The 22921-nt window shown below is 33.5% G+C and overlaps 1 protein-coding gene and 1 pseudogene across 1 annotated transcript; one reads left to right on the forward strand and one right to left on the reverse strand.

Annotated features, from left to right (window-relative positions):
- Positions 1–9450: 9450 nt before the first annotated feature.
- LOC149239178 (uncharacterized) lies at positions 9451–10013 on the forward strand. Its single transcript, XM_089367084.1, has one exon. It carries the CDS (start codon positions 9469–9471, stop codon positions 9904–9906), a length of 438 nt encoding a protein of 145 aa, XP_089223210.1. The 5' UTR covers positions 9451–9468; the 3' UTR covers positions 9907–10013.
- A 10902-nt stretch (positions 10014–20915) lies between these two features.
- On the reverse strand, positions 20916–21626 carry LOC149239179 (uncharacterized; annotated as a pseudogene).
- Positions 21627–22921: the final 1295 nt, after the last annotated feature.

Consider the following 22921-nt stretch of genomic DNA (forward strand, 5'->3'; position numbering starts at 1 on the left):
GCCTCCATCCTGTCTTTCCATTCAATATAATTCAAGTTGCCTTCAAGGGCATACTCCAATCGTAATCTGTTGAAAGACATTTCAACTTCGACACCAAGAAAACACTGCTGCAAATTTGAATTCCACAAGCTCAAAACTCAACCGATTCTGATCTAAAATTTGTGAGAACAAAGTATTTTTCGTACAGAGATTGACTCTATGGGCATTTACCAGATATCTCGCCTTCCAAAAGAAGGATGAATCCAGAGGCTACCTGGCCCGATTACTGATTCTGCCTGAAGAAATAAAATGTAATCACTTTTTGAATAATAGATCTGATGATCAACTTCGCTTTGATACCATGTAGAAATTTTAATAATATAACACTTATTCACAAAGATTATCCTGAATATACACAATTTGCGGAATGCATGCATAATACATAACCTCCTCTACCATTGATCGTCAATTTGCGGAATTAAAAAAAACAATCGCATGCGCACATTGAAACATCAATCACACATATCAACACAGTATGTAATGGGGAAAGCATACAGCTGATAACCCCCAACTATCTGTACATTATAATGATAGAGAACATGTAACAATACATAGTACAATACTCCTCACAAGTACTCAGTACTATCTCCACATGCTACACAAAAACTAGCTCAGATCTGAACAAGTCACGGGTTCAAATTTCCTCCACTGTTTGCTTGCCTCTACTCCGCAATCCAAGTTGAGAATATATCAGATCCAAGTTCGAATTCCCTTAGCTTGTATTGTGCAATCCTCATTGGCAATCTCAATCAATGATTGTGCAAATCTCATGCACAACTATAGTCACAACTGATAGTAGTCTCACCCTTTCACCAACCTCTAACACTTGTCTCCATTGAAATGTCCATGCACTGAGTTAACTAATGTATTCTTTAGTTGATTTATGAGTTTATAATTAGTGAATTAATTAATAATTAATTCACATCACTCATCACTAGTGTATTTGGCAGTTAGACTAAATACAACTAGTTCAACTAAGTCAAACTGAACACAACTCCATCAACTCCTCAATCAACTCCACCAAACTCAATCACTTGAGTTCTAACTGAAGTCCATCATGCAATAGCTCAACTAACCCATAGGAAAAGTGTATTTCCTTCTAGCAGTTTCATGTGCCACATCCGTAGCTCGAATTGAAGTGTTGCAAGAGGATAATATAATGTTTATAGTCCAAATATTATTAAGAGCTAATAATATTCGACTGTTCTAGTTTTTGACTGGTAATCTAAAAATAGACTCCGCCCATATGTATAAAAATAAAGGTCCATCTATTTTTACCAACATGACCAATCATCCATAAATAGTATCCTGCAACTCATAGACCATGATCCATATGGCTAAAAATAGACGTAGTCTAAAAATGGACTTTGCACCAAAAATAGCCTACGGGCCCACTTAGTGAAGGCGACTTCTTTTCACTAAGCTCCATCATCTTTTTGCATTTTCAACAAAAACTTAGTTTATTTGCTTCATACATATATAGGATCATCGTAACTTTATTTACTGTTAGAACAAGCCAGAGGTCTCAGTTTGTGATCCTGGGCTTTGATACCATTTGTAACACACATCTATATAAATCAATAAAATCAACACATGAAAAAAAAGTTAACTCTAACCTAGCTACATATCTATTTGCATTAATGTATAAATCTCACATCCTACCTTGCTAGTAATCTCATAGTTATTATTTACATGCCACATCTGTTATAAAATTAAGTCACATATGACTGACGGTTTTAGGGTACTAAAATCATAGTGGTTTTTACCAAAGCCCATGATTCATGCGATCCTTCACATGGTGTTTGGGTTACAACTTACCTTGGAATTTATGGTTGGTTGTACGCGACCTCCAAGCAACTATTTATGGGCATTAATTCGATTGGTCATCACTCCACTTATCGCTTTGGCTATGACAGTTGTGAGCCATCCTATCTGTTGATTTAGATTGCACAACTCGATGGTGGTGTTCACTTTGGGATTATCCAGTTACCAACACTTGGGTTCCCACCGGCATTCCTGCTCATTTTCTCTTCGAGGTGGAGAGTCTTGGTGCTCTGCCTCTCACCTGTTACTGATTTTGTTGTGGTTTTTATCATCCAGTCTCCATGCTTTGTGGTAAGCCGCAGAGAGGTAATCTCGAGTTTCCTTTACCTGCAGAAATGGTGTGTGATGGGAGTTGTTCTCTGTTTGAGCTGAGGGTTGTCTCGATGCATGATATTGTGCCTTTCCATGATGGACAGGTGGGGCATTCAGCTCTTTGACCGCTAGACTATGGAGCCATTATTATCCTCGGCATGAACCAGATATTGTTTTATTTAAGTTACTACATATAGACTATCGATTCATTCATTTTTCACAGGCTTACTCTAGGTATCTCTAACCCCATGTTCTTATCTCGTGCAGGTGTGAGATCCATGTGCACAGCTTGCAAAAACGAGTTAAGGGTTGTACCTTTGAATTTTGCACATTACTGATCCTGAGGTTGATTTATTAGCTAGGTCATAACACTTGTTTATGGTGGTTGTAGGTATGACACATTTCTAAACTAAAAGGGCTAGTTGTTCTATAAAATGGCCTAATGATGAAGCTTACTCACAACTCTGCAATTGGTACAGCCTGGAGCTTACTCTTATGGCGTTTGCTGGTTAATTAATTGATGTGGTCTTAGGACATTTCTCGTGGATTTCTTATAATTTAGGATTTAATTAGAAAATAGTTGAAGTCTTATGCAGCGATGTTGATATGATTCGCAGACAGTGAAGTTGGTTCCATATGTAATTAAATCCTTCCTATTTTGACTGTTTGGAAGAGATTGAGAAGGGTACGCTCCTAAATTATTTGCTGGGTTTACTGTATTGATTTACTTCACTCTTATCCTGAGTTGAACCATTACAAAACTGAATTGTAATTTTTTTAGAAATACTTCTTTGTTTGAACTGAGTTCGTCACATTGTAATTATGTTGTAACTTTTCATTAACTTATATGGCATTTGCATATGTAAACTCATTGTGGTACGAGAAGACGTAGAGATTGGGGCTTTTGACTAAGTATCAAGGATATATATGCAGTTCATGATTTCTTTCCTTTAGATATTATACCGGTTATGTCACTTTTTTCTCTTACTTAAATTGTTGTCTGAATATATATTCACGTTTGGTGTAATGAGAGTCCATGGATTAATTTTAAAATCCAAGGTACAAGGCTATGGGTGAGTTCGTTGTGAACTTGTCTGCGGCTACAAACCCTAGGTTTACGAAGAGTCTGTACAAATAAATTATATACTCCATCAAGACTATATAGAGTAGTTTACTAAGTTATTTTCTTTCTTTGGTTACAGAAATTCCTATGTATGACAAAGTTCTGGTATGTAGACCTATGCGTTGCTGCATGACATGTTTATCTTATATCATTAACTGTTTATTTTAGGAGAAAGCTAATAAGCATTTATCTATTAGGAAAACATGCATTGTCTCCTTGCTCTACCATTCTACTCAAAAACTAGCAATGGTTGTAAATCGTAATTTAAACTAATTCATCTCCGAACTACCTACTTAGAGTATGCAGACTATTCACTAGAACTATATTGTTTCAGTTTGTTTCCAAACTACCTACTTACAGTAGATCATTCACTATAACGATGTTATTTAAATTCACAATAAAAAATCAACTATTCCATTGATAATAATTACCATGATAGTATCACTTATCTGTATCTCGTTATTTATATGTTAAATACTCAGAAGATCTCACCACCCATCCTTAGAACTGACAATTACGTCCAAGTTTCCCCTCTGAGCCCTTCCACTTTTGCCAATACATAACAACTGGGTACCTTGGGCATCAGGACTCTGTCTAGCCTCAAGTCCCATACCCCACAGCTTGTTCCTCAGCTTTCCTTCCCACTGGTTATATTTTCCAGCTCAAGGAAGAGTGTAGCACAGTTCTTCACCTTTTCCCAACACGCCAAGGTTCTGTCCTCCTTTTCCTTTAAGGAAAATAAAATAAAATAAAATGAAGGAGAAGTTGTAATTGTACTTAGAAGTTGGTTAAATTGTTTCTTTTGATTCTTTTAATGATCTGCTCCAAAGTCTTTTAAATAATACTTAACAATATTTGTTCTTGCTATTTTAAGACCAATAGTTTTAGCAGTTAAATAACATAAATGAAATTAAACATGGTAAGAAAAGTACAACTCATGAAATCCCACTGTATGTTACAAAAAATCTCCAAGATTTAGTTTTTTCATTGAAGTGTTTGATGGTTTGAGAGTCTCAGATGGTCAAGTAGTGTCTCACACCCAGATTTCACTTGGGATGGAGAAAAATGGAACCAAAGGAAATCTTTTCTCCCTTGGATTTTGTTTGACTTTATAATATAGGTCACATGAATTGAAAATGAGAGCTAAAAATTTAGGGATATCTCAATCATAGTAACAAAGTTTAAATGTTTGACCTAATTTGTTATGTTTAAATGTTTGACATAACTTGCCATTAACTCAACCTTACAAGCTTAAGTATATCTTAGAATATTTTCATTTAAGTATATCTTAAAATATTTTCATTTACCACTTAGAATTGAATGACCTCTCAATAGAAAAAGCACTTTAACATTGGGGATTCAACCAATTATGACTTCTCAATAGCAAAAACACTTTAACAATGCGGATTCAACCAATTGAGCTAACCCTAAGGCTTCATTTAGTGGAAAGGATAAGTTCTTCAATAATCTTAATATATAAACTAAATTATTTTCAATTTAACCTTTCATTTTATTCCTTTCACTTTGACTTTGGTAACATTGTTTACTTCTACTTTTCTCATGTGAAAGAACTCAAAGGTATTCCGCGACTTAAAGGAATTTTGGTTCCAATTTTGATTCACCTCAATTGTTTGTATTATTTTGGATTGTATATTATTTGTATTATTTTATATTGTAATTTTACTTTTATTAGAGTTAGAAAAATGAGATGATACGTTTTTATCTTAATGCGAGAGAATACAATAACTTGTAAGGTAGCCTTTTCTCAAAGGGACTTAGAGTTTAGAAGGATTGTAGAAGAATTCCCAACCATGTTGAATTATTCCTGCTATCAAATGAATATAGTTGTGAGATAATACGTTAAAACTCATCTTAAATACTATTAAAGTTGAAGTATATATATTCGAGACTTAATGAATGTGCTATTAAAATGAAAGTAAATTTATTTGTTTGTTTTTTAAATAAATTCACCATTGTATTATTATTGGTCGTTTCATAATTAATTAAAGATGACATTTTTTTTTTTAAATTATATAAACTAAAATCATTCAATTCATAATGAATTAATATGTAAAAATACATTTTAAAATGAAATAGTTAACAATTTCATTTGGCTAGCTTAACTTTCAATTCATCAATTTTTATAATTATCCAGTGATCCAATTAAGTAATTGTGTTAAGTTTTTTATTTAAGTTTCTATTCATCCATTTTTATAGCTATCTATTTATCCAATTAAGTAATTAGGTCAAGCTTTCTATTTATTTGAGGAAATGAAACTAGATTCTCAATTTGATTGTGCTATTTTCATATTGACAGTGCAAAGTCAATCAATTAATGGGTTGAAATTGCATTTTTCATTAGACTATTAATAGTGTTGTATTCTCTCTTGAAAAACTGATAATATTAACATGTTAAAATCAAAGGTATATCTATCTTTAAAATTATCATAATTTAACAATCTTATGGACATCTCTTTCCACCTACGATTACTAATTTAATTTATGAGATATTTAATGATCTAAATTTAACGCGAGCGTCACAAAGGGCGTTCCAAGTAGAGATTTGATCATTAATGCATAAAGATTATCTTCCCGTTTTTAAAATAAAAATAAAAAATTCCTCGCAGTTATATTAATAAAATATTTAATATACGTCTCCATACATATATATATATATATGCATTATGATCCCATTGTTAACTGCGGAAAGGAAATAAGATAAAGGGATCAAATCCAAACGCAAGTAAACATAAATTCCAAAAACAGGATACGAAGGGCAACGACTTTGCCACGCAACTATGGATTTGCACAGCGCTCTTGATTCCAACGAAGAGTACAGGAAACTACTCTGAACTTGGTTTTCCCACATATGATAGGAAAGTCATAAATGTTAAGAAATGGGGGAAAATGAAAAAAAATGGTATCCCCATTTGCTATAGCAATGGTTACGCTTACTTTTGTGTTGGAAATATTCAATATTTTTGGAGTAATCTTAACAAAAATTGCTTTAACAATGAACATTCTTCCATAACATCAATGCATTTATTGTTCACTGTACACAATAAAGCAAAATTCGTACTATTTTAAATTTTTGAACATGGAAAGCAAAACGGTGATAAACCCTACTCGCACAGAATTGAATGCATTGCAATCAAAATTAACTACGTTTGTGTAAGCACTACCCCCAACATGCATTTAACTCTATGATCACCAATTTAACTGTCATAGGGAAGATAAAGTTGATTTCATTAGAATACAGAATGGGCAGTCACGAGTCTCTGATAATATATAACTGTTCCACGTTATTTTATTAGATTAAGATTTTACTGTGTATTGAATTGTCTCCCTGTGGGAATATTTCCGCTGATTATAGTACGATTTTAACAAATGATTTTAAGTGTATGGCATCATACAAAAAAAATCATTGATTCATATTTTAGCTTAGAGAAATCGTGAAACATCACAGGAGTCATGCATGTTTTGGTAGTGGGATTTCTATTGCAAAAGCTTCTACCTACAAAAGCAGTGTTGCTAATTTCACCCGTAAAAAGCAAATCTGGCGTTAACATAGCCCACGATTTTTATCAACCTAATTTCAATTGAAAAAAAACTGTAACACTTTGCACTTGCACAAATGGTACCTGTAGATAGCACTTTCAGACCAAGCATCTTCGCAACACATTAAATTCTGGCCATTGATTTCAGAAAAACCAAAAACCCCACATCCACACTGACTTATATATATATGCTAATTAAAAGGTAATAAAAATAATAACAATTCCAATCAAATCGCTGACAAAACTTTCAAGAAAAAAAATTAATAAAACAAAAATGTCCCTTCCCATTGTTCAGTACTAGAGCCATGTGAATTTGGATGACCAACAAGACGTTAGGAAGAAGTTAAAGGCCATCTATCAAACAATATACCATGTGATATTTGACGATGAACGATAAATCCTTATCTCAGCTCTCGGTGTTGTACGATTCGGCTTTGCCATTTATCTCAGCTCTCTCTGTTGTACGATTCGGCTTTGCCCATAATATTGTTTGATAGACGGGCTTTAAAACATTCTATGTTTTAATTACACATAGAATGTCCATAATGCCGGCCATAGACTTTTTTTTAGAGGAAAAAATCATCATGGATTTATATTAAGAAAATATAAAGATCTGCAAGACATAATATTTTTTAAAAACAATAAGATGCCCAGAAACAAATAATCTATAAAAAAACAGACTTTTCCAGTTTATCTAAACCTAAAGCAGAAACATACCCATATCTAAACATTCAACCGCAGAAGTAACAAAACGACTCAAGAATGCATAGACCATAGACTTTAACCAACCAACCATTCTATGTTTTAACTACACAGCATTAGTGGCCCACCTGCGAGTCAAATCTTAGAAGGATTTTAGCAACAAACCATTGAAAGGAACCTCCCGAATAATTCGAACAGGAAACTCAATAATTAATTCGATGGAACGAGGAAAGTAATTTATTACATATGACGCCATTATTGTGACATCATCAGCCGATATTTCAGAATGATGGGATGGAACCAATAGAAGATAAATAATAATAATAATAATAAAATCCCTAAATAATAATAATAATAATAATATCCCTATAAAACCAGACTATCAAATTAATATAAAATTTCTGCGTTATGATAGGAAGACCCATTTTCACACAGTGATAAAATTTAACACAGTGATAAAATTTAACTAAGCATAGTATATTTTAACTACATATCAACCATTCTATGTTTTAACTACACAGCATCAGCGGCCCACCAGCGAATCAAATCTTGAAGGATTTTAGCAACAAACCACTGAAAGAAGCTACTGAATAATTCAAACAGGAGGCTGCATAACCGATTCGCCGTAGTCTTTAACGCGACTTTTTGAAAGTCTTTCCGGCGATTTTTTCCGGTGAAAATCCGGCAGTGATTTATTGAAATCGAAGTTTGATAACTAGTTTCTGCACAATGAAAGCGTCCCAGGGGTTTTTCAGGGTGCTGAATCCGAATATGCAGTTAAAAAACCATTTTAACTGCAACAAATCATGATTTCATCTCAATTTCTTCCGCCGGATTCCGTCACCAGAATCTCAAAAAGTCGCATTATAGACAACTCCAATTGATTCCTCGTACCATGATTTATAACATATGACGTCATTATTGTGACATCATCAGTGTAATATAAGGCGATATTTTGCCACCACAATGATGGGATGGAATCAATAGAATATCTACCTGATAAGCATCCAATCAACCTACCGAAGAATTCAAACAGGAGGCTCCATAATTGATTCCGCGGTACGAGGAAAAATGATTTATAACATATGACGTCATTATTGTGACATCATCAGTGTAATATAAGGCCATATTTTGCCACCACAATGATGGGATGGAATCAATAGAATATCTACCTGATAAGCATCCAATCAACCTACCGAAGAATTCAAACAGGAGGCTCCATAATTGATTTCGCGGTACGAGGACAATGATTTATAACATATGACGTCATTATTGTGACATCATCAGTGTAATATAATATAAGGCCATATTTTGGGCAACAAATAAATCCTAAGCTATTGGGTATTTAAGACTTCTCAGAGTACATTTAGTCAACCTAAAATACATCTCGGCATGTGCATGGGCATGAGCATGGCAAGCTATATTTAATTGATTTTTCAGTATTGACGTGACATCCATTCATATGGTAATACATACATGGGATAGCATGTATGAGTGATGGTCCGCTTCCTTGCCGAACTTTCCGATGACCGCCAAAACAATCCCCATACCGTCCACGTCGCCATACGCCGTCAGCGCAGGCCAACGCAATTAAAGCATTAAAGTATGGATCAGCGACTATTTGTAATTTAAATTTTGAATTTTCAAAATGCCGCGCATAGCTACATGACCACTAGAGAGGCAGGGTTTCTATGCCCTGGATTTTTGTCAAACATAGTGCCCCTGTTTCAATGGCTCGGCTGTTTAGTGTGAAATGAACTCAGAATTTTGCAGATATATTGAGTGCTCTGCACAGCGCTAGCAGAGTTGAATTATATTGATGGGTGCAGGGATCGATTCCGTGAATCATCCTCAGCGTTAGCATCGTCGTTCCCTAAGCGGCAGTGTTGAAGAATTCTTTGCTCTGCTACAATGGAAATTGGGGGTAACAGTAACAGGACTGTCAATGCAGATGCAGGGTGGTCCTTGGCTTCTTATCCAAAGCAGAACCAAACATTTGATACTTATGCCCTGAATATGAGTGGATTCAAGTCTCTGCCACGGAGGTCTCTGAACTCAATAAAGCAGGTAGTGCGAGATACTGGCAGCAGCAGCAGAAGCAGAGAGCGTTTCGACATTGCAGGATGGCTGAGTGAAATGAGTGTTAGCGATGGGGATTTTGTGGTTGTGAAAATGGGATCCGAAAATGTGGCCATAGAGATGAAGAATATGAGAGGAACAGGATTCATGCGTCTCATTGACGAGCTCTTCCTGCAGTGTTCTTCGGAATTATCTGAAGAAGTTAATGGGGAATGCCTGCAGTTCCTTCAGACTCTCAGTGATCAGGGTGTCTTTGTCCATCCATGGTAAGGCATCGGCAGGTAATTAGCATACCCTAATAGAATAGAATAAATAAACTGGCTGATAAATCTCCGGAGGCGTCACCCATATCCAGTCCAGTAGAGTATCTAGTAGAGTAGTGTAATATCCAGTCCAGTAGAGTATCTAGTAGAGTAGTGTAATAGGATACAATAAATGCAAATTTTATCACCTAACTCCAATTTATCATTCACTCTGGTATTTTGGAGTTTTGGTATCTAGAATGGATTTGCAGTAGTCCCATTTATGTTGTATTTAGCCATCGCTGACTAATCATTAGCGAGAAACCCTTACTATTTAGTATTAAAAGTTCTTACTCAATAAGCATCTTGTTATTAAGTTTTCTGTATTTTATGTTTAAATGTGATGAGTACTATCCTTTTTTGTATCTTGAAATGTGATAAGTGTTATGTTTTTTTGTATTTTAATATATATTCAAAATTATAATGGCAAATATTTAATATTATATTTGTAAATGTATCACATAAATAATTTCATAATTTATGTGTTATGTTTAATAGAATGGAATATTTTGTTGATTAATTAATATTAATGTATCCATTTATCTTCAATATATAACATTTTTTTAACGGAATCATATTTACCGTATTATTAATTATTGACTTCATATTGGAAGTTCTCATGAATACCCATCTTTTGGGGGTTCAAAGTTGTATCGATAAAAAAACGGAATCATATTTACCGTATTATTAATTATTGACTTCATATTGGAAGTTCTCATGAATAACCATCTTTTGGGGGTTCAAAGTTGTATCGATATCATGTGCAGTGTTAGAATGATTTATTTAAAATATATTTTTAAAAATTAAAGTTAATTATCAATATTATTAATAAATAATATGTATTGATATAGATTTATTTTAATTTAGTTTATTAAATGTTAGGTAAAGAAAATTGACTATTAAATTGGAAGAAAGATTATTTTAAGAGATTTGATATATTTAAAGTTAAAATGTCTCATAATATTTTTATATTTATAGAATAAGTGGAAATATTCTTAATTTTACTTTTATTAAAATATTTTTTAATGTGATATGAGTTTAATTATATATAGAGAGAGAAAGAGAAACAGATAATTATAAGTATTAAGTTTTTATAAGTTTATTAATCAAATTTAAATGTCAAATTTTGAAATATAATGATTACAAATATAAATCATCATTTTAATTTATATATATATTTATAAAGTTAAATTTTGTATTGTCTGCAAATAAGGAAAATCAGAGCGGTCTGTTATTAGACAATCCTAACAAATACAGAAATATAAACTATTTAGAATTGAATCCAACCTTTTTAGTTAAATCTAGGAAAGTTAAAATTGCATCCAGACTTCGTGGGTCTTTAGAAAATAGTGGCATGCAAATGTAAGACATAAAACTAAAGAGAATTAACAGAAAATCTTCAAGAGGTAGGATCATAATCAATGGCCTCTACTTGGATAGGTTCTTTGCTACTGGCAGGAGAGCAACCAAGGTCTGGAGGAATGCCCAATTGTCTTTTAATTCATGCCAACCTTTTATCCATATAAGCCAGGTGTCACTGCATGCAGTCTAAGAAGAATAACATGCCATCTTTGGTAGTGTTGCAGTCCATGAATGCCTTTGCAAGAAGTTTGAGATGCCATTGAATGTCCACCGTGTACATGTACTAGCTATATCTACCCCAGTGCGACCTGTATTAGGTACCCATTTTGCAATGTTTGCTAACACCTCAGAATCAATGAGAGTATGTCATTCCTTAGCCAAGTGTCTTTCCACCTGGGTAAGTTCATCATGTATTGGCTGCAGAGATAATTCTCGGTACCTCGTTGCAGAGCTTTCAACTTGTAATTGAGTCTGGGTTGGCACCCTCCCTTGATAATAGGTCACACCCTGAAAAACTTGTGCTTGTTAGCATGGGATGACCAACTTCTGGAGCAGGGGTCCCACAGGGAACCAAAAGGGAGAAAGCCTCTTTATGACAATAAGTTCCCATAGCAGAAAAGTAAGTGCAAGTCCTTGGTGTGGTGACAATAACCCTATGAGTGTAACCCTAAAAAGGAAGTCCAAAGATTGGTGCTATGTATTTGCAAACTCCTCAAAGAAAGAAGATGAGAGATTCCTTGGCCTATATGGTTGTTTTCACCTGCACTGAAGTGTCCCTAGTGGAAGAGTTGACCTCAGGTGGATAAATCACTAAGGACACACAAAGAAAGACCAACAAAGCAATCCTATGAGCTTTAATTCACCATTAGTGTGGAGGCAAGTATGAACTTTCCTCTCATCAATTAACCAGACTATCATAACCCTGAACCTTTGTGACCTAGAGTGGTAATCCTAGACGTGATGAGAAGCCGAGTCACTGAGGCAGAGCCAAGGGAGAAATAAAGCCCAGAGACCCTCAAAGAGCCATAACAAAATGAGAGCATAAATGTTGGTCCCCAAGCTATACGCAGAGACAATCCCTCGATAGAGAACTCCACCAATGCGTGTGGGCCACATGACCAGTGGTTTAGGCGTGAAGAGCTGCATAATGTTGCATTGAACAATCGATTGTAATGGAAGTCGCATCATTGAACAAAGTGTTAAATGTGCCATATTTCCTACATGCAGTGATTGATCTTTATTGCTTGCATGGCTATACGAACTCATAGGGGGGTGTGTTGCCACGTCCCTCGAGTGTGTGTCTTGGTGGGATGACGACAACCCACCACCATTTTGCATGATAGACACCCCATCAAGAGATTTATAATTAAAATGATCTTAATTTATAATTACTATTTATATTTAATATATATTTCACACACGCACACACACACATATAATTTCTAATTTTATGTTTATTAATTATAGATTGTGAAATTGCCCTCAGAGGGTAGCATAATTGGAACTCAAAGGGTAGCTAAACAAATGTCGAACTAACATTATTATGTTCGCTTCTGTGAAGAACAAAGCATGTGCGAGAGAGTTGAGGTCCTTTGCGTAGTTTGTACTAAGGCCGTTGTGCAGAACGTTTGTTGTGCGTAGGACGGAGTATGTGTGGGAGATTTGAGGTCTTTTGCGTAAAACAGGGTGCTAAAAAACTGTAATTTCAATTTTTGTGAAGAAAAGGTGTTGTGCGGTAAAACAAATGCGCAAAAGGCTTTGTCATTTTTAATTATTATTTAGCAACATTTTTCAGAGTTGTAAGAACGTGATTGTACGAAGCTCGCTGTTCGGAGGTATCATGTGCGGAGTTTCGAATGTCAATTAAGGGCGTTATAGAGTGCAAAAGTAGTTGTGCGGATGAAGTTGTCCGAAGGTTGTTGTGTGTGTGCGGTGTTATGCTAAAGTTGTTTTCAAAGTTTAAGTTGTGCAGAGGTTGTTGTGCATGTGCAGATGTTATGCGAAAGTTTTGTGCAGATTTTACTAAGATAATAAATATACAAATCTCTTTTTTAATTCTTATTTGGAGACGTATTTCACAACCTGTCCTAAGTACACAATTTCTTTATCAATCACTTACTAGGCAGGTACATATTTCTATGTTTCTACTTCCATACATCCATCTCTGTCACATGTTCTGCACATTGTCTATTCGCACGCGCAATGCTCCATTTTCACATATATGCATTTTTGTTATGTTTAAAGTGTATCAAAATCGTGTTTTTAGATTTGATGTTTTTGTGTTTATGTGGTTTTCTGAATGCATGAGAGGTTGTGTACTCAATGAATTGAATGTTGAGGTGACTTGTAATTATATGTAGCTTTCTTTTCTATTAATTAGAGGACAAAATTCGAGAGAATGAAAAATCTAGATGACGATTTTATCTTTGTAGTGTGTTTCAGACGCAAAATAGCTGTAGGTGGTGATTTCTAGGGAAACGAGACTAAAAATATTTGAAATAGCTAGAATAGTAAGGGGAAAACACTATTTGTAGTTATAGACAAAACAATGGGGTGTGTAGTGTTTTCTCTTTGAAAATTGCGTTTAGGAGCTTGGAGTATTGTCCGAGCCTCTATTGCATTATATAAACTATTATCTGTGGGATACAAAAGTTGTACAATATTTCAAACTTCTATACCGATTTCCTTATCCGCTTTTGGCAATGATGCAGTTTTTGGTTCGTCAAGATTTCCTCTATAATACTCTGCAATATTCTATAGACTTTGGTTTTCTTTATGATAGTGCGAGAAATGAGTGTGTCAAGTTATTCGTAAATCAAATTTGGTACGATTTTACAAAGTAGTGGGGAGTAGATGTGAATTTGATTCGTCGTGTAAGGTAATTTTTTTTATTTTTGTGGTATTATTGATGGTTTTACGAGTTTTAACTTTAAGTAATTATATTATTTTCACAATTTTAAAAAATAAAGAGTTTAAAATTAAATGCGTATGTGCATAGTAAAGTTTGCATTGCATCGTAAATGCATGTCAAACTTTGCGAAAACTAGATGTGTCAGGTTATTCGTAAATCATATTTAGTTCGGTTTTACAAAGTAGTGGGACCAGTTGTCAAGTCGATTTGTCGTAGAATGTAGCCGAATATAGGTTACAAATTCCCCTGGTGAGTTATTTTTGCAAAATATTGAGGCCTAATAGTTGTTGAAATTGAATGTTGAAAGTGTTTGAATCATTTATTTTTTTATTTTTTTAATCTGAATCTTGATAGTTGTTACCAGAATCTTTAAAATAATTTCCGGTTACAGTGCGACGTTATCAGTAGCTTTTCGGATCTTCAAAATTGACCGGAAAAACAAAGGAAGTTCAGGCACGTTGCTGAAAAAATATGGCAGTGAATTTTTGTAATTTGAGGTTACAGTTGTCAATTTTCATCATCTTGGGTGTCAATCGGATATGTTAACAAAAAAACAAAGCGAAAAAAAGCATTAAAAAAGGAAAAGAAAAAAATGGTTTGCAGTGATTTTTGTTGTTCTTGGCAAATTTGTCGATGGGGTTTTTTATGGTGCTGAATCCATTTCCACTATTGCAAAAAATGATCGGGTGAAGCATTAATTTTTGGCTATGTAGATGAACTTACCGGTTATCGCAAATTTCTGTTTCTTAGGGCATGTATATCAATGATCTTGAAGCGAGAGAAAAGTGCGTAGTAAATGCACAAGATGCTTTTGGAATTTCGAAAAAAAATCCTATTACTGTCCGTAGAACTTGGTATTTCTATCTTCAATTGCTATATACTTAAAGCGTCGTCTGTAATGGTTTTGCACACAAATAATAGTAACAATCAATGTTTGTGGAGAAAACAAGGAATTGTATACTAGAACAAGATTTGAATACGTTATTCATTGACAAAGTTTTTTTTTTCTTTTTCCTCTGCTTCAAAGGAATAATGGGCAGCAGGTGAGGGAAAGAGGTTGTTTGTAGTGATACGGTTAACTCACTCGCTGAGATCGATGATAACTTTGACTGGTTGAGAATTTATGAGTGATATGTGAATCTGTCAATGGAAGAAAAAACAGATGACAAGATTTGGAGCACTAAATTAGCGAATGTTGGGTGTGTTCCAAAGGTCTTTAATTTAAAAAAAATTGTTTATCTTTATTCAGATAATTTTGATTTCAGAAAGAGGGAAATTAAGCTAGGAGTGGTAAAGGTTTCTATGAATCCCAGTGTATTTATATTTTTATTCAAGTAACCAGAACTGAACAAGCATTTAGAATTGTTCATTGCGGATAGTTTCCTAGAGGCAGAAGGTCACATAATTGACATTGTGCGGGAATTCATTTCTACAATTTCTGAGGTTCCTTCCGATCTTTTCCTTGTAGATATTTCTTTGTTTAGCAAATCGTTTAGGAATTTTTATTGGTTTTTTCCTGTGTAGTAGGGCTAAATAGTACCTCACATGTTTTGAAGTGCATTTTCTATGTGCTTTATGAGACATACACAAATAATTGTATGTTCGATAAGGCTTGTGTCATTTTGAATGAATTAGATTTTTCAGTTACATAGGTTACCAAAGAACAATGGGTTCTTTATGATTTCATATCTCATAACCCTTCTCGTGTCAATGCATCTGTTTAACAGGTTTCTTTGTATTCCTGTATTCAAGTTTCCCAAGGAACCAATGTAGTTTTGGTATCCTATATTCTGGCAGCATGAAGCTTCTTTAATTTTTTTCTTTATTCAGGGTGTGTTTGTAAGAGAAGTGTATAGCATGGTAACTAGACAATAGCATCCTCGAATATCTGTAGAGGTTGAGGCTTTCTTACTTCGCTGATCCGGATTTAAACAAGAATGCAACAAATTACAGAGATAACGATAAACATAGAGATGCAGTGGAAATAATACTTCATTTCATTAATGTAAAATACTGAAATATGCTTACAAACAACAATGGAAATAAACCAGCTAGGGCGATGGTAGCTTATCTCTGAGAAGAGATGTGGCAGCTACATGCCTCTGAATTGTGTTACAATGAGGCTCGAAGGCCTATTTATTGTTGATAAACAATGAAAAACTCTAAACATCCAAAAACCTAACCCTAGGAGATGAAACACCAAACTGTGGGCCCCGTTTGGCTAAATTGGTACATCAACTTCCTGGGGTTGTAACTTTGGCATACGATCTCTGTTTGACACGCACAGTATCTCATTAGAAAGATCTATCCGAGAACTACAACTTTGGGAAGAGAAAAATTTGTCCATGGACCCATGTTGCTCCCAGTTTTCCCAAAAAACGTCGTTTAGGGCCTCAAAACGGCTTCGGAAGTTCAGGACCCGAAAAACTGCTAAAAATAGTAACTGTGCTACAATTAAGGAAACTAAAAAGCTGAAAGAAACAATGGTGGGGGTCCAAGTGGACTTGGCAGGTGGCCACCAATATCCACCTGGATCATTCCTCCCCCCTTAGGAAGCAATGGTCCCCATTGCATTGAGTTCCTCCATGAGATGAGGAAACTTCTGTTGAACTTGGTCCCTGGTGAGCCACATGCCCTGGTGAAGGAGTTGGTCTGCTTTAACAACTAGATACAGTTGGATATTCTACTGGAGAGTGTGCTTGATCTATGTGTCCATGATCCGATTAGTTGCAGCTTGCTCCATGCAATCTGGATTAAACTCTGCGGGTGTTTTTTATTAATTCAAACATCGCTCTTCAACAATTCTTTGTATTCTTCCTCTCTGAGTCTTGATCTTAATGCATATTTCTCTCGAGTTTACTTTGTGGTGGGGTACACCGGAAGATGGTAGGTGGGTCGCTCTTCATCACTAGAATTCGAATTTCAAAAAATATTGAATGTCATTAGTATAATATCAATGTTATTAGTAAGCACATCAATGCAATTAGTTTGTTGAAATTACATTATACCAAACAATTATTACCATCGTTGATCCAGGATTGCGGTTGGAAGATGCCATTGTTAGAGATAATGGAGAATATCCTAGAATAGTGAGAGTTGGTTCATGAGACCTCAGGATAGGAATTAATTTCTATTTCCTAGGTTATGGTTCTAACTTTCCTAGAACTATGATTACTATATAATGTGTGATGTACATGGATAATGTAGAGTGTTTTGTAGTGCCAGACTCTCCTGGTTCAGACTCTCTGTTGTAGAGCTGACTAGTGGGTGTTTTTTATTAATTCAAACATCGCTCTTTAACAGCCACAAATTATATAAATTTGTATGCAAAATGTATTGCTTTCATGGGCATATAATCAGTATCATATTCATCAAAGTTTGAGAAAATAAACAACTTTTTTTTTAATATATATAATGTGAGATATTTAATGAATGGTAAAGGAATGGGTTTTAACATTAAAATTATAAAGTTGTTTCAATTTAATATATGTTATGACGATCTTGAACAACAGGATTCTCAGCAGACACGAAGGCTAAAAGGCTCTCAGATTCCATATAAAATCCATCATGAGTTATTCAAAACCGTATTATACCTGCCAAATTTATATAATTTGTACGCCAAACGGCTTGTAAAATTCAAATTTTAATTTGAAATTCTATTTCTGAATTTTTTTTATAATTATTTTCACACTAAAATCTCTTTTAGCAAATCTAATTTTAATTTTAATATTTTTCTGTTTGGCGTTAAAAGTTACAAGATTTATTAATAAACTTATAGATAACTGGACGTTGATTTTGCACCCTTAAAACCATCTCATTGGTTACAAATAAAACTATTTCTTTTGTTATGAAAAGGTGTATTCTTATTTTTTAAATAGGTTAGTTTTTATGTTTTAAAATGTTATTATTTTTATATAATTAAAAAACTCATTATTAATTAATTATAATTTTTTATTCTTTTATTTTAATAGAAATTTTTAAAGTATATTATTATATTGTATTTTAGCCATCTTATTTTTAAATTTAATATATTTACCTAATTTAAGATACATTAAAAAAATACAAAAAATTAAAGAGTTTGATATAAGCAAAACTGATTCCAGCTTAAATTTATTTTTTGAAATTGATTTCAAAACCTTAAATAGTGTGCAATTGAAAAATTAATTTATGTTTTGAATATTTTAATTTAATTAATAATTTTTCTATTAGTTAATTAATAATTTATTATTTATTAATTTATAGTTTATCCTTTAATAATTTAGTAGTTTATTTATTATTAATAATTCAAATTTTATAATTTATTAGTTTATTAATTATTAATAATTCAAATTTAATAATTATAAATTTTATTAGTTATTTAATATTTTATAAGTTGATATTCATTATAATTTTTTAACAAATTATTAATATTAATTGGTCTTATTAGATCTTAATATTTTTTTATCTTTTAGCAATAAATTAATATTTAATAATATTCTTATTAGTTATTAATACTTTAATAGTTTATTGTTTATAATTTAATTTTTAATAGTTTATTATTATTTTTTCTTTAACTTAGATCTTAATTATGAAATAAATAGATTTAATAGTTTTAATAAATTCTAACCTCTAATATGAAATAAATAAATTTACTATTTTTAATAAGTTCTAACCTCTAATCCCTAACTTCTCTCGTGAGACCACTATTCTTAAAAAGGATTGGTACCTATTTATCTTCTTCTTTGCTCTTGTTTTATTGTTTTTAAAAAAGATGTATGACAACTATGAAATATGCATTTAAAAATAATTAACTAATTATTATTATTAATTATTAATATTTTTTTATTAATATAAATATTGTTTTTATAAATAATTTTTAATATAGATATTTATTAATATAAATATTATTTTTTAATATAATCTTTGTGTGTCCTTAGTGATTTATCCACCTGAGGTCAACTCTTCCACTAGGGACACTTCAGTGCAGGTGAAAACAACCATATAGGCCAAGGAATCTCTCATCTTCTTTCTTTGAGGAGTTTGCAAATACATAGCACCAATCTTTGGACTTCCTTTTTAGGGTTACACTCATAGGGTTATTGTCACCACACCAAGGACTTGCACTTACTTTTCTGCTATGGGAACTTATTGTCATAAAGAGGCTTTCTCCCTTTTGGTTCCCTGTGGGACCCCTGCTCCAAAAGTTGGTCATCCCATGCTAACAAGCACAAGTTTTTCAGGGTGTGACCTATTATCAAGGGAGGGTGCCAACCCAGACTCAATTACAAGTTGAAAGCTCTGCAACGAGGTACTGAGAATTATTTCTGCAGCCAATACATGATGAACTTACCCAGGTGGAAAGACACTTGGCTAAGGAATGACATACTCTCATTGATTCTGAGGTGTTAGCAAACATTGCAAAATGGGTACCTAATACAGGTCGCACTGGGATAGATATAGCTAGTACATGTACACGATGGACATTCAATGGCATCTCAAACTTCTTGCAAAGGCATTCATGGACTGCAACACTACCAAAGATGGCATGTTATTCTTCTTAGACTGCATGCAGTGACACCTGGCTTATATGGATAAAAGGTTGGCATGAATTAAAAGACAATTGGGCATTCCTCCAGACCTTGGTTGCTCTCCTGCCAGTAGCAAAGAACCTATCCAAGTAGAGGCCATTGATTATGATCCTACCTCTTGAAGATTTTCTGTTAATTCTCTTTAGTTTATGTCTTACATTTGCATGCCACTATTTTCTAAAGACCCACGAAGTCTGGATGCAATTTTAACTTTCCTAGATTTAACTAAAAAGGTTGGATTCAATTCTAAATAGTTTATATTTCTGTATTTGTTAGGATTGTCTAATAACAGACCGCTCTGATTTTCCTTATTTGCAGACAATACAAAATTTAACTTTATATATATATAGATATATATATATTAAAACGATGATTTATATTTGTAATCATTATATTTCAAAATTTGACATTTAAATTTGATTAATAAACTTATAAAAACTTAATACTTATAATTATCTATTTCTCTTTCTCTCTCTATATATAATTAAACTCATATCACATTAAAAAATATTTTAATAAAAGTAAAATTAAGAATATTTCCACTTATTCTATAAATATAAAAATATTATGAGACATTTTAACTTTAAATATATCAAATCTCGTAAAATAATCTTTCTTCCAATTTAATAGTCAATTTTCTTTACCTAACATTTAATAAACTAAATTAAAATAAATCTATATCAATACATATTATTTATTAATAATATTGATAATTAACTTTAATTTTTAAAAATATATTTTAAATAAAACATTCTAACACTGCACATGATATCAATACAACTTTGAACCCCCAAAAGATGGTTATTCATGAGAACTTCCAATATGAAGTCAATAATTAATAATACGGTAAATATGATTCCGTTAAAAAAATGTTATATATTGAAGATAAATGGATACATTAATATTAATTAATCAACAAAATATTCCATTCTATTAAACATAACACATAAATTATGAAATTATTTATGTGATACATTTACAAATATAATATTAAATATTTGCCATTATAATTTTGAATATATATTAAAATACAAAAAAACATAACACTTATCACATTTCAAGATACAAAAAAGGATAGTACTCATCACATTTAAACATAAAATACAGAAAACTTAATAACAAGATGCTTATTGAGTAAGAACTTTTAATACTAAATAGTAAGGGTTTCTCGCTAATGATTAGTCAGCGATGGCTAAATACAACATAAATGGGACTACTGCAAATCCATTCTAGATACCAAAACTCCAAAATACCAGAGTGAATGATAAATCGGAGTTAGGTGATAAAATTTGCATTTATTGTATCCTATTACACTACTCTACTGGACTGGATATGGGTGACGCCTCCGGAGATTTATCAGCCAGTTTATTTATTCTATTCTATTAGGGTATGCTAATTACCTGCCGATGCCTTACCATGGATGGACAAAGACACCCTGATCACTGAGAGTCTGAAGGAACTGTAGGCATTCCCCATTAACTTCTTCAGATAATTCCGAAGAACACTGCAGGAAGAGCTCATCAATGAGACGCATGAATCCTATTCCTCTCATATTCTTCATCTCTATGGCCACATTTTCGGATCCCATTTTCACAACCACAAAATCTCCATCGCTAACACTCATTTCACTCAGCCATCCTGCAATGTCGAAACGCTCTCTGCTTCTGCTGCTGCTGCCAGTATCTCGCACTCCTGCTTTATTGAGTTCAGAGACCTCCGTGGCAGAGACTTGAATCCACTCATATTCAGGGCATAAGTATCAAATGTTTGGTTCTGCTTTGGATAAGAAGCCAAGGACCACCCTGCATCTGCATTGACAGTCCTGTTACTGTTACCCCCAATTTCCATTGTAGCAGAGCAAAGAATTCTTCAACACTGCCGCTTAGGGAACGACGATGCTAACGCTGAGGATGATTCACGGAATCGATCCCTGCACCCATCAATATAATTTAACTCTGCTAGCGCTACACAGAGGGCACTCAATATATCCTTCCTGCAGAGTTCTGCGTTCAATTCACACTAAACAGCAGAGCCACTGAAACAGGGGCACTATGTTTGACAAAAATCCAGGGCATAGAAACCCTGCCTCTCTAGTGGTCATGTAGCTATGCGCGGCATTTTGAAAATTCAAAATTTAAATTACAAATAGTCGCTGATCCATACTTTAATGCTTTAATTGCGCTGACGGCGTATGGCGACGTGGACGGTATGGGGATTGTTTTGGCGGTTATCGGAAAGTTCGGCAAGGAAGCGGACCATCACTCATACATGCTATCCCATGTATGTATTACCATATGAATGGATGTCACGTCAATACTGAAAAATCAATTAAATATAGCTTGCCATGCTCATGCCCATGCACATGCCGAGATGTATTTTAGGTTGACTAAATGTACTCTGAGAAGTCTTAAATACCCAATAGCTTAGGATTTATTTGTTGCCCATATTTTGCCACCACAATGATGGGATGGAATCAATAGAATATCTACCTGATAAGCATCCAATCAACCTACCGAATAATTCAAACAGGAGGCTCCATAATTGATTCCGTGGTACGAGGACAATGATTTATAACATATGACGTCATTATTGTGACATCATCAGTGTAATATAAGCCCATATTTTGCCACCACAATGATGGGATGGAATCAATAGAATATCTACCTGATAAGCATCGAATCAACCTACCGAATAATTCAAACAGGAGGCTCCATAATTGATTTCGCGGTACGAGGAAAATGATTTATAACATATGACGTCATTATTGTGACATCATCAGTGTAATATAAGGCCATTTTTTGCCACCACAATGATGGGATGGAATCAATAGAATATCTACCTGATAAGCATCCAATCAACAAGCATTCATGATGGATTGGATGGAGGTAAAGAGATTAATTATTATTATTATTATTTATTTAAGTAAAATATCAAATTAGTGTGTAACATTTTTTTGTTTATGACATAAGAGAATGATTTGTGATTTGATACATATTTCGACTTTTCTGTTTTAAACTTGTATCTTTTCAGGAAAAACGCATACTTTTTTTTTTTTTGTAAGCTGAGGCATGGTTCTATTAATATATCCAGAACAAAACTATGTACATAAATTTAAACATGGCGCCACCCGCCCAGAAGGGAAA

Source organism: Pinus tabuliformis, chromosome 8 (assembly GCF_031772625.1).
Source record: "Pinus tabuliformis cultivar Carrire ecotype Pingquan chromosome 8, CPIR1, whole genome shotgun sequence".
Lineage (NCBI taxonomy): Eukaryota > Viridiplantae > Streptophyta > Pinopsida > Pinales > Pinaceae > Pinus > Pinus tabuliformis.

Excerpts from the sequence above, each read along its gene's own strand:
- LOC149239178 (XM_089367084.1), top strand. The coding sequence starts at position 9,469 with ATGGAAATTGGGGGTAACAGTAACAGGACTGTCAATGCAGATGCAGGG.